This window comes from Carcharhinus amblyrhynchos, chromosome 11, assembly GCF_965287045.1.
Source record: "Carcharhinus amblyrhynchos chromosome 11, sCarAmb.v2.hapA, whole genome shotgun sequence".
In the NCBI taxonomy this organism is placed as follows: Eukaryota; Metazoa; Chordata; class Chondrichthyes; order Carcharhiniformes; family Carcharhinidae; genus Carcharhinus; species Carcharhinus amblyrhynchos.
In genome coordinates, this window is record NC_137334.1 from 16,179,563 (window position 1) to 16,195,127 (window position 15,565).

General features: G+C 43.1%; 1 protein-coding gene across 5 annotated transcripts in view; it reads right to left on the reverse strand.

Moving 5' to 3' along the window:
* The window catches only part of trak2 (trafficking protein, kinesin binding 2), a 71,286-nt gene that overhangs the window by 20,816 nt on the left and 34,905 nt on the right, over positions 1-15,565 (reverse strand). For all 5 annotated transcript variants that reach the window (XM_080198612.1, XM_080198615.1, XM_080198613.1 and 2 more), the window contains 7 exons: positions 14,695-14,771; positions 13,039-13,155; positions 10,595-10,804; positions 7,535-7,613; positions 5,486-5,616; positions 5,282-5,356; positions 160-294 (listed from right to left, as the gene is read on the reverse strand). In XM_080198612.1, the coding sequence (XP_080054738.1) occupies positions 160-294; positions 5,282-5,356; positions 5,486-5,616; positions 7,535-7,613; positions 10,595-10,804; positions 13,039-13,155; positions 14,695-14,771 (824 nt within the window). The remainder of the gene's footprint in view (positions 1-159; positions 295-5,281; positions 5,357-5,485; positions 5,617-7,534; positions 7,614-10,594; positions 10,805-13,038; positions 13,156-14,694; positions 14,772-15,565) is intronic.

The following is a 15,565-nucleotide window of genomic DNA, read 5'->3' on the forward strand; positions in this document are numbered from 1 at the left end:
ACCTACAAGATTAAATCGTCTCTCGGTGTCCATTACAGGCGAGCTGAAAACTAGCTCAACCCCCTTGCTCTGGAGACATCAATGCCCAAGCTTGGAACAGTGAGACTGAACGCCTGTGACAGTAAAAAAAAAACTGGATGTAATATCCTGTCTCCATACCATTGGGAATATGCTGTAGGACTGGGGCCGCTGAAGTGAGGATGATGTTGATTTGTTCCGTAATTCTTTTACTTCCTCCTGGGATTCATGTAACATTCCCAAACACTCAGCATTCCGATCTTGTACTTCCAGTAGCTGCAGCAAACAGGAAAAAGATCTGAAATGGTCAGGAAAGCACAAGACCATCCCACTCATCAAACTAAGGAACTAACATACTCTGCCACATCAATCAACACCACCCACCTTCTTTTCCCAGCGCATGACTGCATGTACACTTGTGACCGATAAGGTACAATATTTGTGACGTTATAGTCTACCCATTCAACCATGGCAATAAAGGCAAGAAGATCAGAAGAGGAGAACAGCAGCAGCTTCAGTTTCTGGGCATTTTGTGACTTGGCTGTTTTACACAAAGGCCGCTTAACGTGCAAGATCAAAAATCAGTTAAGTTGGAATCAGAGTTAGGAGAATCTAACGGATTATTTAGTTCTTTAACTATAGTTTTTAAACAGATGAGGGGTAGGATTTTATGGCCTTGCTTGTCCCAAAATTCCACCCGAGGTCAATGGACCTTCTCATGATCTACCCCTCGCCTGCTCTGATTCCCATGGCGGACAGGGCAGTAAAATTCTGACTAAGGTTTTGCTGTTGGAGGCCTTCTCCAAGAGACTGCACGGTGGCACACGCTGCCTCACAGCGCCAAGGACCTGGATTGATTTTCAGCTCGGGCACTGTGTGTGGAGTTTGCACAGTCTCCCCGTGTCTGCGTGGTTTTCCCCCAGGTGCTCCGGTTTTCTCCTACAGTCTAAAGGTGCGCTGGTTAGGTGGATTGGTGTTGCTAAATAGCCCCTTAGTGTCGGGGGGTAGCTAGGGTAAATGTATGGGGTTACGGGGATAAGGCCTAGGTGTGATTGTGGTCTGACTGGTCTACTTCTGCATTGGAAGATTCTATGATCTATGAAATTCCTAGCCAATTCCCCCTTTACTGGGCAGGGAGTTATTTTCCTAGCTGAGTTAGTCATGGGTCGCTCTCTTGCCACAGAGTCAGAACTTTGTGAATTCACATTCAACTCCAGAAATGTAAACGTAAAAATCCAGACTAATACCTGCAGTGTAGTATCAAGGAAGTCTTTCAGATGAGACACTGAACTTTCTGTGGAACACTTTCCCAATGTTTTATTGGGAACAGGCTGGGTCGTCGCCTATATACAGTCCCTGGCACACTTAACCCACCATCCAACAGCTATCATGGCTGTTCCCTTCTCCCAAAAGGGGAAACTACAGATGGTGGAGCATTGCATGCATCAAATTCAGCTAGCAATTTACAGGATGATTCAAAGCTGTAATAAACTGGCAAGAAAGAAAACATTCAGGTAGAAGTCTTAAAGAATTTATTGACAGAAACTTGGTATTACATCAGCTGTGATTCAAAGAACAAAAAAAATTACAGCACAGGAACAGGCCCTTCAGCCCTCCAAGCCTGTACCAACAATGCTGCCCAATGGAACTAAAACCCCCTACGCTTCCGGAGACCATAATCGCTCTATTCCCATCCTATTCATTTATTTGTCAAGATGACCCTTAGAAGCACTATCAAATCTGCTTCCACAACCTTCCCCAGCAGCGAGTTCCAGGCACCCATCAACCTCTGAGTAAAAAACCTTGCCTCCTACAATCCTTTAAACCTTATCCTTCGCATCTAAACCTTTGCCCCCGGTAACTGACTTCCACCCAGGGAAAAAGGTTCTGGCTATCCATTCTGTCCATGGCCCTCAATCTTGCAGACTTCTATCAGATCACCCCTCAACTTCTGCCATTCCAGTGAGAACAAATCAAGTTTCTCCAACCTCTCCTCATAGCTAATGCCCTCCATACCAGGCAACACCCCAGTAAATCTTTTCTGTGCCCTCTCCAAAGTTTCCACATCCTTCTGGTAGTGTGACGACCAGAACTGAACACTATAATCCAAGTGCGGCCTAAATAAGGTTCTATAAAGATGCAACGTGACTTGTCAATTTTTAAACTCGATGCCCCGGCCGATGAAGGCAAGCATGCCATATGCCTTCTTGACTACCTTCTCCACCTGCGTTGCCACTGTCAGTGACCTGTGTACCTGTACACCCAGATCCCTTTGCCTATCAATACCCTTAAGGGTTCTGCCATTTACTGGATATTTCCCATCTGTATTAGACCTTCCAAAATGCATTACCTCACATTTGCCTGGATTAAACACCATCTGCCATCTCTCCACCCAAGTTTCCAACTAATCTATATACTGTTGTATTCTCTGATGGTCCTTATTGCCATCCGCAATTCCACCAACCTTACTGTCATCCGCAAACTTACTAATCAAACCAGTTACATTTTCCTCCAAATCATTTATATAGGTCCCAGCACTGATCCCTGAGGAACATCACTTGTCACAGCCCTCCATTCAGAAACGCATCCTTCCACTGCTGCCCACTGACTTCTATGACCGAGCCAGTTCTGTATCCATCTTGCCAGCTCACCTCTGATCCCATGCAACTTCACCTTTTGCGCCAGTCCGCCATGAAGGCCCTTGTCAAAGACCTTATACAAGTCCACGTAGACAACATTCACTGCCCTACCCTCAATCATCTTCGTCACTTCCTCAAAAAACTCAATTAACTTAGTGAGACATGACCTCCCCTTCACAAAACCATGTTGCTTCTCGCTAATACGTCCACTTATTTCCAAGAGGGAGTAAATCCTGTCTCAAAGGGTCCTCTCCAATAATTTTCCTACCACTGATCTGAGGCTCACTGGCCTGTAATTACCTGGATTATCATTGTTACCCTTCTTAAACAAAGGAACAACATTGGCTATTCTCCAATCCTCTGGGACGTCCCCTGTAGCCAGTGAGGATACAAAGATTTCTCTCAAGGCCCCAGCAATTTCCTTCTTTGCCTCTCTCAGTATTCTGGGTTATTTCCAACAGACCCTGGGGACTTGTCTGCTTTCATGTTTCTCAAGAACCTCAATACCTCCTTTTTGACATCAACATGACCCAAACTATCTACAGACCCTTCCCCAGGCTCATCATCCACCAAGTCCTTCTCTTTGGTGAATACTGACATGAAGTACCCATTTAATACCTCACCCATTTCCTCTGACTCAACACATTGATTCCTTGTCCTTGAGTGGGCCAACCCTCTCCCTAGCTATCCTCTTGCTCTTTCAGTGGACAATACTCTTGCTGCTAAGTCAGGAGCTTGTGTGGTTAAAGCCCCACTAGAGAGGCTGGAACATAAAATAGTGGCTGAAACTCAAGTGCAGTGCCAAGGGAGTGCTGTATTGTCTGGAGGTGCCATAGAAACTGGAAGCAGGAGAAGGCCATTCAACCCTACTTTGCCATTCATTATGATCATGGCTGATTATCAAATTCCATACCCTGATCCCCTTTCCCCACACCACCACCCCCCCATATCCCTTGATCACTTTAGTCCTAAGAACCACATAATTTCTTTTTAAAATCACACTATATTTTGGCCTCAAATACTTTCTGTGGCAGTGAATTCCAAACATTCACCACTTTTTGGGTGAACTAATTTCTCCTCACCCCAGTCCTAAAAGGTTTACCTCTTATCCTCAAACAATAACCCCTATTTCTGGATTCCCTCACCATCAGGGACATTCTTTCTGATTTACTCTGTCCAATCCTGTGAGATGTCAGTATATCCTTAAGAGGTTTCTTTAATCATGGACATGGCCTTGGGTGATGTCATTGGTGGAAGGAGGAAAAAGAAACTGTGGGTAGGTCGGGCTGCAGGGATAGAGGCAGTCTTAGAAGCAAGCTGGAAAAGTCGTCTCTCTCTTTCACTCTCTCTGATTTCCTTTGAAAATTTTACCAGTTAGCTAAAAGAAAGGCTTGTTGCCACACTGTAGTAAAGAAACTGTGTTTTGGTGTTTTGGGCAGCTGATCTGACTACAAACTGCTCTGAGTTTTCCAAGATCATCTGAAATCAACACAACCCAGGGAACTAGATTCCAGTATCTTGTGAGCTCTAACCTATGCAGTGATAAATCTGTTAAAGCATTTTGTTTTTTGGACATTGGTTTTGATTGGAACATCTGGTATATATCAGTTAAGGGTTATAATTTTGGTAGTTTTGTTTTTGTTTGTATTTGAAAGAACTTATTGCTAATTTTTGTTTTGTATATGTTAACTATATTCTTAAATAAACTTTGTTTGATAAACGCTCCCTAGTGGGTCTTTTGAATCACACCTGAAGTGGAGCATATCATGCCTAGCCTAGCCAAATTCAAGATGCAAACCTAGGATTCACGCAGCCTTCATGAAACACTGTGGAGTTTCTAACCTGAACTATAACACCTGTTAGAATTGTATATGTTTCTGAGAACCCCGCTCTCTCTTCTAAACATTCAGGTGAGTTGTTAAGAGGCCCCAGGCTGTCCTTGAAGGTGTGTGGAAAAGATCCCATGGCATTATGTTGAAGAAAAACAGGAGAGTGACCAATATTTATCCTTTAATTATCATGAAAACAGATTATCTGATCATTCAGGCGGGACAGTGGTACATTGGTTAGCACTGCTCCTCACAGCACCAGGGACCCAGGTTCAATCACCAACTTGGGTCATTGTCTGTGTGGCATCTGTATACTCTCCCTGTGATGGCATGGGTTTCCTCCAGGTGAATCATAGAATCCGACAGTGCAGAAGGTGGTCATTCGGCCCATCGAGTTTGTGCCAATCACAATCCCACCCAGGCCTCATCCCTATACATTTACCCAGCTAGTCCTCTGACTAAGGGAGAATTTAACATGGCCAATCCACCTGACCCGCACATCTTTGGACTGTGGAAGGAAAGTGGAGCACCCAGAGGAAACCCAAGCAGACACAGGGAGAATGTGCAAACTCCATACAGGCAGTAACCCGAGGCTGGAACTGAACCCGGGTTCCTGGCGCTGTGAGGCAGCAGTGCTAACCACTATGCAACCATATGAGAAGTGCAAAAGTACCATTGTAGACAGGAATTACTCATCTGAGCTAGAGCAGAGAATATGTGCAGACCTGGATGAATACATAAATCCCCTATGGGAAGCATAAACACTAGCACAGGTTTTAAAAGTGGAATACTCACCTCTGCCGTAAGCTGTCTTTGGGCATCTTTGGAGGCCTGCAGATGTTGTTTAAGTTCCTCTTTTTCAATGGCACACTAGGAAAAGAAATACAAAGGCTTATGATGTGGCTTGAAAAGAGAAAGCCAAGCAATAGACCAACAGGCTTCTGAATCAGCCGTGGTTACAAATTCTGAGCCACAGATCAAAGATCTTTTCACACAAACCTCTTTAACTTTAAGCTGAAGTTCCACAATCTGACTGAGCAAGTTAGTGATCTCCTCCTGGTGACGTGCAATGTCATCATTCTTTTTGGAAAGTTCATCAGCCAGGTTCGAAATCTGTATATTTGTTTCTTCTTCAATAGCAGAGAGAAAGGGGAGATGAGGCGAGGCGAGTTAAGAAGAGAAAAAAAAATGAATGTATGACATGACAGATTACTGGAATTAACAAGAATTTGCAGTGGATATTATCACAGTGGCTTCTTCCAATAGCATCTCCCAAATTTGTGATTCCTCCGCCTAGAAGGACAAATATGGCACATGCATAGGAACACCACTTTCTCCGAGTAACACATCATCCTGACTTGGACATTTATTGGATCAAATTCCTGAAGCTCTCAAACTAAAACCACAAAGTGAGCATCTTCCCTATGCAGACTACAGTGGTTCAAGGTGGCAGGCTATCACTGCCATTAAGGGGCAATTAAATGATGCGCTCACTAGTGGCATCCAAATCAAAAAACGAATAAGAAAAATGAAGTCTCATACAAGTTTAAATTCTCATGACTAGAAAAAATAAATGGCACCATTAAACAAGTTCATTTATTAGCGTCACAAGTAGGCTTATGTTAACACTACAATGAAGATACTGAGAAAATCCCTTAGTCACCACATTCTGGTGCCTGTTCGGGTATACTGAGGGAGAATTTAGCATGGTCAGTTCACCTAACCAGCACGTCTTTGGACTCTGGGGTCTGGGTCCAAATGCAGCCGAGAAACGGATCATTGTTGATTGATACCATCTTCAAAAAAAACAGGCAACATGGCTCAAAATAAAAACTTACTTATAACACCACACTGTGGTCATTCATATTCCACTAGCACCAGGTTCTGAATTTGGAATTTTTCTCCCTTCAGGTACACAAGATTTACAACTGAACTCCATCTTACTTTTATGAATTACCACATTCTCAGTGCACAAGATAGCAGGGAACACATAGCACAAGTAAATGGATAAGCTGCATTGCATTTTGCTGGATTTCAGCGCCAGGACTTAGCAGAAGCAGACTTCAAATACAAACTCTCAGAAGATATTTTGGCAGGAATAAGGGCAATTTGTATGTTTAAAAAATTAGTGCAGGTGCAAGATCAAGTCTCCTGAACACAACAGAAATCTGTCTTTTATAGAAAGGGATAGCACTAGCAAAATCATTTCCATCAGGGTGGTGATGGCTTGTAGGGACTTCCATGATTTTCACTCAGTCATTGAATCCTACAGTGCAGAAGGAGACCATTCAGCCCATCAAGTCTGCACTGACCACAAACCCACCCAGGTCCTAACCTTAGCTAGTCCTCCTGACACTAAGGAGCAATTTAGCATGGCCAATCCACCTAACTGGCACATCTTTGGAGTGTGGAAGAAAACCAGAGCATCCAGAGGAAACCCCCGCAGACACAGGGAGAACGTCCCCACAGACTCTGACCCGAGCCAGGAATCAAACCCAGATCCCTAGCACTGTGAGGCAGCAGTGTTAACCAATGTGCCGCCCATGATGATGGAGGAATGGCAGGTGTTACAAGTCAAAGTCAGGATGCAATGTGACTTGAAGTGGAACTTGTACGTGATGATATTCCCATGCACTAGCTGCCCTTGTTCTTCTACTCAGGCATGCTAACGGGTCTGGGAGGATGTGAGCACAAAATCTTGGCTGACACTCCAGAATGTCAGAATCCGCTGCCCTGTCAGATGAGAAGTTAAACCAAAGATACTATCTGCTCTCCCAGGTGGGACAGTAAAGATCTGTTATTTAACGGAGGAAGAAATCTCACAACACCAGGTTTGTTTGGCAGCACCTGTTGGACTTTAACCTGGTGTTGTGAGACTCCTTACTGTGCTTGCTTCAGTCCAATGCCGACATCCCCACATCATTTAACAGAGGACAGGGGAGTCTAACAGTGACAACCTCAAGTATTTCATTGACTGACATTGGATGCATTGAGGATGTGAAAGGCACTATGTAAACACAAATCTTTCTTATCTCCATTTATACTTACTTAACTCTTTCACACAGTCATTGACCAGCTGTTGTTCCTTCTCTTCATAGTTGATAGTTTCTGTCTTCAGGTGACAAGCCTTTCAAATGAAAGGACACAGAGAGAGAATCAGATTAAATTGAGGACGTTTACAGGTTCTTTCTGCACATCACATTTGCTGCTTAGGGACCTTGCCAGCTAGCACTGCATTTAAGGGAGAAATGGGACATGCACACTTACAATTCAACAAGGGGAATTTGCAACCTGGATGTTGGAATGAAAGAAATGGCAAAGGCCAGACTGTAAACAGAAATTATATTTATTTGCATGAAACTAAGAACAAGACTGACACTTGGCACCTGGTAAAGCTCCTACTTATTGCCAATAATATGTTTTTACACCGTTTCCCTTCCTGGTGTGGATTTACCATTTCCAACCCCAACCATCCTTGAGACCAGAACGAAACTGCCAACCTGTAGCAGTTTTGCCCCTTCAAAAGCAGACAGGACTTGCCATGTACATTTCACAGTGAATATTATCAAAGTTGGGATTCTTTATGCCATCAAATCAGATTGAATTTAAACCCAGGTCACAATGTTTATGGGTGACACAGTGGTTAGCACTGTTGCCTCACTGCGCCAGGGACCTGGGTTCGATTCCCGGTTTGGGTCACTGTCTGTACAGAGTCTGCATGTTCTCCCCTTGTCTGCGTGGGTTTCCTCCGGGTCCTCCAGTTTCCTCCCACCGTCTGAAAGACGTACTGGTTAGGTGCATTAGCCATGCTAAGTTCTCCCTCAGTGTACCCAAACAGGCAGAGTGTGGCGACCAGGGGATTTTCACAGTAACTTTGTGCAGTGTTAATGTAAGCCTACTTGTGACTAATAAACAAACTTTAACCTGTGCTTCACTTTGTCCCACCCTGACCTTCAACTTTACCCTGTAAAAGATATACTGTACCACTGCGTACAGCCAATCACAAGTGACAAACTCGGCATTTGAAACTGTTTACAAGATAAACCTAAATGTTTACTGGCAGCAAATTAAATCAGATCATCATTTTTATGACGTGCTTTAAACCAGTTCCAGGAAAACAGGTTACAATTTAGATATGATATGGAGCAGTCATTAACCTTGATCAGAGCTTCAGCTGTGTTATTGAAAATTACATTGAGGAATCCACAAACCAGCACTAAGTAAAATCTCAAGAGGAAAGCGTAGGAGAGAGGTCAAGGCGCTGGTTTCAGGTTCCAAATTCCATGGAAGTGTTGGTTCAATCCCATCACTGCCAGAATTTTACGTGGGTTGCTTTTTTAATGGGCGACACAGTGATTAGCACTGTTGCCTCACCTTGGGTGACTGACTATGTGAGGTTTGTACATACTCCCCTGTGTGGGTTTCCTCTGGATACTCCAGTTTTGTCCGACAAGTCCAAAGATGTGCAAGTTAGATGGATTGGCCATGCTAAATTGCCCCTTAATGCCCAAAGATGTGTAGGTTAGGGGGACTAGCTGGATAAATGTGTGGGATTATGGGGATAGGGTGAAGGGGTGGGCATGGATGCCGGTGTCAGTGCAGATTTGATGGGCCGCACGGCCTTCTTCTGCATTGGAGGGATTTTATGGTTGTATGAGCAGCAGTAAGATGGAGATCATGAGAAAGGTTTGACATGAACACATGGAAAATACTTCAGTGTTGCATTTGTGTCCAGGTTTCATAAATAAAATCTGGGGTGGCATGGTGGCGCATTGCTGCCTCACAATGCCATAGACCCAGGTTCGATTCCGTGCTTGGGTCACTGTCTGTGCGGAGTTTGCACATTGTCCCCATGTCTGCATGGGTTTCCTACGGGTGCTCTGGTTTCCTCCCACAGTCCGAAAGACGAGCTGGTTAGATGCATTGGCCATGTTAAATTCTCCCTCAGTGTGCCCGAACAGATGCCAGGGTGTGCTGACTAGAGGATTTCCACAGTACCTCGTGCCAATTGCTCTTCTAGGTCACACTATGGGTGCCCAATTCTGTTAATCAAGAGCGTGCTACCTAGTGCCTACACCATAATCAAAGTTCATGCTATCTGGCACCCAGACTATTAATCCACTGTGGCACAGAATAAGCAATAAGTTGACTTACTATTGAAAAAGCATTACATCACAATATTGAATGAAGGCAAAACCTCAAATGGAAGATAGAAATAAAAGGCTGTGGAGGTTGAAATTCAGAAATAAAAACAAAAAAGGCTGGAAGTACTCAGCAAGTATGAGTGGAGTGGGAAACAGATAGCAATTCACGTTCATCAGAACTTCAATACAAGAAGTGGAAGAGGAAAAAATTATGGCTGCATCTTCACTTATTGGTATGCACATGACTGTGCAATCACTTCAGATTCACTTACTATTAAAGTTGTTCAAATCTCAGATAATCACAGCTTTGTGGCACATGTGTAGAATTGATCATATAAATAAGATACTTAGTTCTTAGGCAGGAACCCAAGAATTGAATAAGTCATGGGTATTTTCACTCAGACACCAATCAGTTGGCACTGCCTAACTGTCAGTAAGATCCAACTAGTCCTGCCTTCCTGTTCCAATTTTTGTAATGCTTCTCACAGCTCAGGAGGTTGCACATTTATCCAAACATTATGAGGAGCTGTTGCATCATTCACACTGAGCTTTGGTGAAAAATAAACAGAATTGTACCTTGTGAAAACACATCTTGAACTGGAAATATATCGCCGTTCCTTCACAATCGCTGGGTCAAAATCCTGGAATTTCCTCCCTAATGGCATTGTGGAGCATTCCATAGAACATGCATGCAGCAATTCACTAAGTCAGCTCACCATCACCTTCTCAAGGGCAACAAATGCTGTCCACGAGTAAATGTTTTAAAAGCTTTTAATGTTGTTCACGCTAACTGTGGATGTCACACAAGCTTTCTCCCAACTGTACCAGCAAATCCTTCTAACATGACCATCTGTGTATCAAAAGTCATCCACAAGCATGTACAACTAATCCAAGTGGCTTGTCTCAGATATGTGGTGCACCTATACATTCGTTATTCAAAATGGGACCCTGCACCACAACCTACCTCAGAACGGAGAGAGAGGTTTTCATCTTCCAGTTCTCGCAGTTTCATCTGTAAAGCATCCAGTTGCATCAAGCTGTGGGACAGATGAAAGGACTCATTGTGGCGGAGCGGTGTGGAGCAGCTGGAGTCCGACTCGCTCTCTTCTGAGGCATTGGCCACCACTCGCAGGAGGTCATCCTTTTTGGACAGCTCATGCTGCAGTTGATTAACCTAATGGAAAGAACATGAACTGAATGGCAGCTAATTGGAAAATACATAATACACGTGAACCTGAGAAGCAATGTGCAGGGGCAGAAGAAAAGAGTTCTTCCCAGAATTCTGGCTTGTAGTTACCCTCAACCTGCATCATTAAAACAGATTACCAGGTCATCATCACATCACTGTTGTGGGATTTTGCTAAGTTAAAATTGGTTGTTGGGTTTCCCACATTACAACAGTGACTAGACCACAAGATTAGACCATTGAACATAAAGTGCTTTGGAATATCTTCTTATAAATGCTGGTTTTTTCAGCTGCCAGATTCCACAGTCCCTAAACCTCTCCCATTCCTCCTTTCTTTAACCAAGCTCTTTCACCAAGTTTGGAGTCCCCCTTTCTAATATTTCCCTTTCAACATCCATGCCCTCAGTTGTGCCTTGATGGAGGGCCCAGGGAAACTTCTGTTTTATGTTGCTGAAAAAATAAAAGTTATCACATGGTATCTTCACACAGGATGGAGTGACACCCATATGTTAGCTGGGTTTTAAAAAAAAGGAAAGTTTCTACATAATGCACAAAGCAAACAATGAGTACAAAAGCAAACTACTGCAGGAACGCGGAAATCTGAACCAACTGACCGAAAATACTCAGTAGGTCAGGCAGTACCAGTGGAGAAAGTTAAAGGTTAATAATCGAGCTTTCATGAAAGATTACTGACCTGAAACATTAATTTTGTTTTTCTCTTCATGGATGCAGCAACACTGCTGAGGATTTTCTTTGTATTTATACACCACCTTAACGTGGCAAAATGTCCACAGTGCTTCACAGACAAAAACTGACAACAAGTTTGCAACCCAAAGATCAGTTTTAAGGAGCACCTCAACAGAGGAGAGAGAGGTTGAAAAGGGAATTCCAAAGCTTAGTACCAAAACAGCACACTCAGCACCAGGGACCCTGATTCGATTCCAACTTGGGTCACTGTCTGTGTGGAGTTTGCACATTCTCCACATGTCCGCCTGGGTTTCCTGGTTTCCTTTCACAGTCCAAAGAAAAGGGCATGCTGGTTAGTGCACTGGCCATGCTAAATTCTCCCTCAGGATACCCAAACAGGCACTGGAATGTAGTGACCAGGGGATTTTCACAGTAACTGCACTGCAATATTAATGTAAGCTTTCTTGTGACAGTAATAAATAAACTTTGAACGAAATATTTCCACAAATGTATAAAGGGGTCAGGAACAGGTGCAGAGGTCTCAAAGGGCTTCAAAAGGTTACAGAGATAGGGAGAAAGGAAGGCCGTGGCAGGATGTAAATATTTGGAACGTGTACTGTAAATCATAGAAATCAGCATAAAAACCCTACAATGCAGAAGGGGACCATTTGGCCCATCAAATCTGCACTGACAACAATCCCACCCCAGGCCCTATCCCCACAACCCCACTTATTTACTTGGTCAATCCCTCTAACTTACACACCCCAGGACACTAAGGCAATTTAGCATGGCCAATCCATCTAACCTGCACATCTTTAGACTTCTGAGACACTGCTGGACTGGGAGCTAATGTGGATCAGCGAACAAGGGGTGATGGGTGAATGAGGCTTGGTACTTTAACAATTTAATATGTTGCAAACAGCACATTTGAATGGCATATACTTGAGATGAACCAATTTGATTGGTGGTGTGAATGGTTTTTTGCTCTGAGAACAACAACTACATGACATGAATTTAATTATTGCCTCCAGTCAGCAAACTTCCGTGTTAGCAATGGAACAAAGTGGTATGGCAACGCAGCATTGCACAGGAATATCCATCAACTGGGAGATGGTGATACTCCACAGAGTGTACAGTCAAGAATATAGCATCCAATGGAAAGGCTTTTAAGCCAATATCCAGAATAATATCTTTAGGAGATAGCACCAATTTCTGAAACACCAACAGGGCACGGGTTTCAAAGATACATGTTTAAATTAACACCATGTTATAAACTCTATATAGCCATTTGATTCCGATTGGTTTGTGACAACAGATTTTTGTTCTAATCTATTCATTCTTGGGACGCAGAAGGACTGGAATTTATTCCCCGTTTTGACCGAGAGACTTGCTATACTACTTTGCAGGGCATTGGTATAGGATTGGTGACACTTATAGGATAAATTGGAAAAAGACAACATGTTTCCTTTCCTAGAAGAAGTGAAGCATTGGGTTTGACATTTTACCATCCCTTTACTCTGGATGCAACTACTCACTTGATCAAAAGCCTGAGCCAACTGTTCTTCCAAGAGCTCATTCCTTTCAGTCAGTACCCGGTTCCTTTGTAGTAATGACTGTCCTATCCGGGCAGCCAATTCCAAATCACGATCTCTCTGCCAAAAGAAACATCAGAAAGCTGATTTCTTTGGGTACAGCCAACCAACATTCTCAGAGTAGCTTATAAGTTGAAGCACTGTGACCTTATAGTTAATTCATTTCTTCAACTCCACAATTCTACCATCAGCTCCACATCAGGTAACTGCGTGCAAACTGTTTTTGCTCCCCTTGCCCCCACTCTGTGGAAAAGGAACAGGAATTGACCATACCATTTATAGTGGCATGAAAACACATGAATTCACAAAAAAGATCAGGTAATATTTGTTTTGGGAATCCGGAATGGAAACCTACAAGCCACAGTAATGTTACCCTTAAACTGCACAACAATGCAGTCTAGAACAAACCATATAAGGAACAAACAGGTCCCACACAACTGGTCCATTAAGACGTGCGCACATGTGGCTGTGCAGTAAAACAAAAGGGACCAAAGTGCAACCATTTCTCACAAGACATGACTCAAGAAAAGCTTCTTCCCTGCTGCCATCATACTTTTGAAGGGACTTACCTCACATTAAGCCTTTCTTTCGCTACACCCTAGCTACGACAGGAATACTACATTCTGCATTCTCGTTTCCTTCTCTTTGAATGGTATACTTTGTATGGCGCAAGAAACAATATTTTTCACTGTACACTAATACGAGTGACAATAATAAATCAAATCAAATCAAGGCAGAAGGAAATTAAGGGCAACAAGAGCTGGAATGCTCGCCTTCTGAGAGCTTTTTGTACAACAAATTTTCAAGTCCATCATGCACTCGTCCAAGAATGAGCTACCCACAATTGAGAACACAACATTTTAAGTAGCAAGGGTACCTTGGTAGAGCATATCCACCTTCAGCGAATAAAGTAAGAAGGCATTAAAAAAAGATTTTGATGAGTGGATAAGAAAAAACTGTTTCTACCAGCAAGAGGGCCAGCAATCAGAGGATACAGATTTTGGATATGTGGCAGAAAACCAAAGAAAAGACAGAGAATACATTTTTTAAAAAGCTGTCTTTGTCTGCTAGTTGGAGCTGTCAAAACACAATTCTATTTCGTTTGTAAGTGCCCATGCCACTTAAATTGTATTCTCAATTGCGGGTGGTTCATATTTGGACTCGAGGAGGGATTTTTTTTTAAACTTAGCAAGTTATGATAAACTGGAAAGCGCTGCCTAAGGTGAGATAAAAGCAAATTCAAAAAAAGGAATTGGATAAATACTTAGAAGTGTAAAATTCGCAGAATGATGGAGAGATAATATGGCTATTTGGTAGGCTCTTGCAAAGAGCCGGCGTAGCTGCAATGTGCTGAATTGTCTCCTGTGCTGAGTGACTCTTTTTGGGAGTGCTATTGTGACCATTACAGCTTTTACTATCAATATTTGAAGAGTGTTAAATGTGCATCAGTCCTCATCCCAAGTTTTACAGTTGCATATTAACACAATATCAAGTCTGCTAAACCTGCTGGCTGCCAGAGGTTGTTACTCCTTTCTGATTTCTAAACTAAACTGGTTTTGATGACAGACACAAGGCAAACACAACTAAATTGAAGCTCACCTCAGCCAGCAGGTGTGTGAGCATATCGGTGTCATTGTACGTCCTGGTCATCTGATCCACCCTGTCGGAACTGAGAACTGGGGAAACAGTAAGAAATTAGAAAAAGAAAGACAAGCTTTTTACTTTGCATGGGTTAAGATATGCAAGAAAAAAAAAAATCAGCAGAACACAATTCTATTTCATTTGTGACCTGCTCCAATTAGCAGACAGAGCAATACAGCTTTTTAAAAAATTCATTTACAGGATCTGGGCATCACTGGCTAGTTGCTCTTGAACCGTGCAATCTGAGGTGTGGGTGCACCTACAATTCTGTTAAGAGGGAGTTGAGAACTTTGACCCAGCGACAATGAAGGAATGGCGATATATTTCCAAGTCAGGATGGTGAGTGACGTGGAGGTGGCAACGTTCCCAGGTATCTGCTGCTCTTGTCCTTCTAGATGGTAGTGGTTATGGGTTTGCATGAGCTATACTCATCCAGACAAATGGAAAATATTCCATCACACTCCTTGCGCCTTGCGAAAGGTGGACTGACTTGGGTGAGGGCCAGATGGTGAGTTACTCACCACAGGATTCCTGATAAAGGAGCAGCACTCTGAAAGCTTGTGATTCCAAATAAACCTGTTGGACTTTAATCTAGTGTTGTGAGACTTCTTACTGTGCCCAATCCAGTCCAACACTGGCATCTCCGCATAATGGACTAGGGGAAAGAAGGGATAAGCAGAAAGAGCAAAGACACTGTCTATCGGACAATCTGGAATTGAAAGGGCCAGCTTACAATCCAGTGCAATACCTTATAACCTGACTCAAGTACTAGACAAACTGCTTTAGCTAGCACTTGAACATTATGACACAAGGCACTTTCCATGGTATT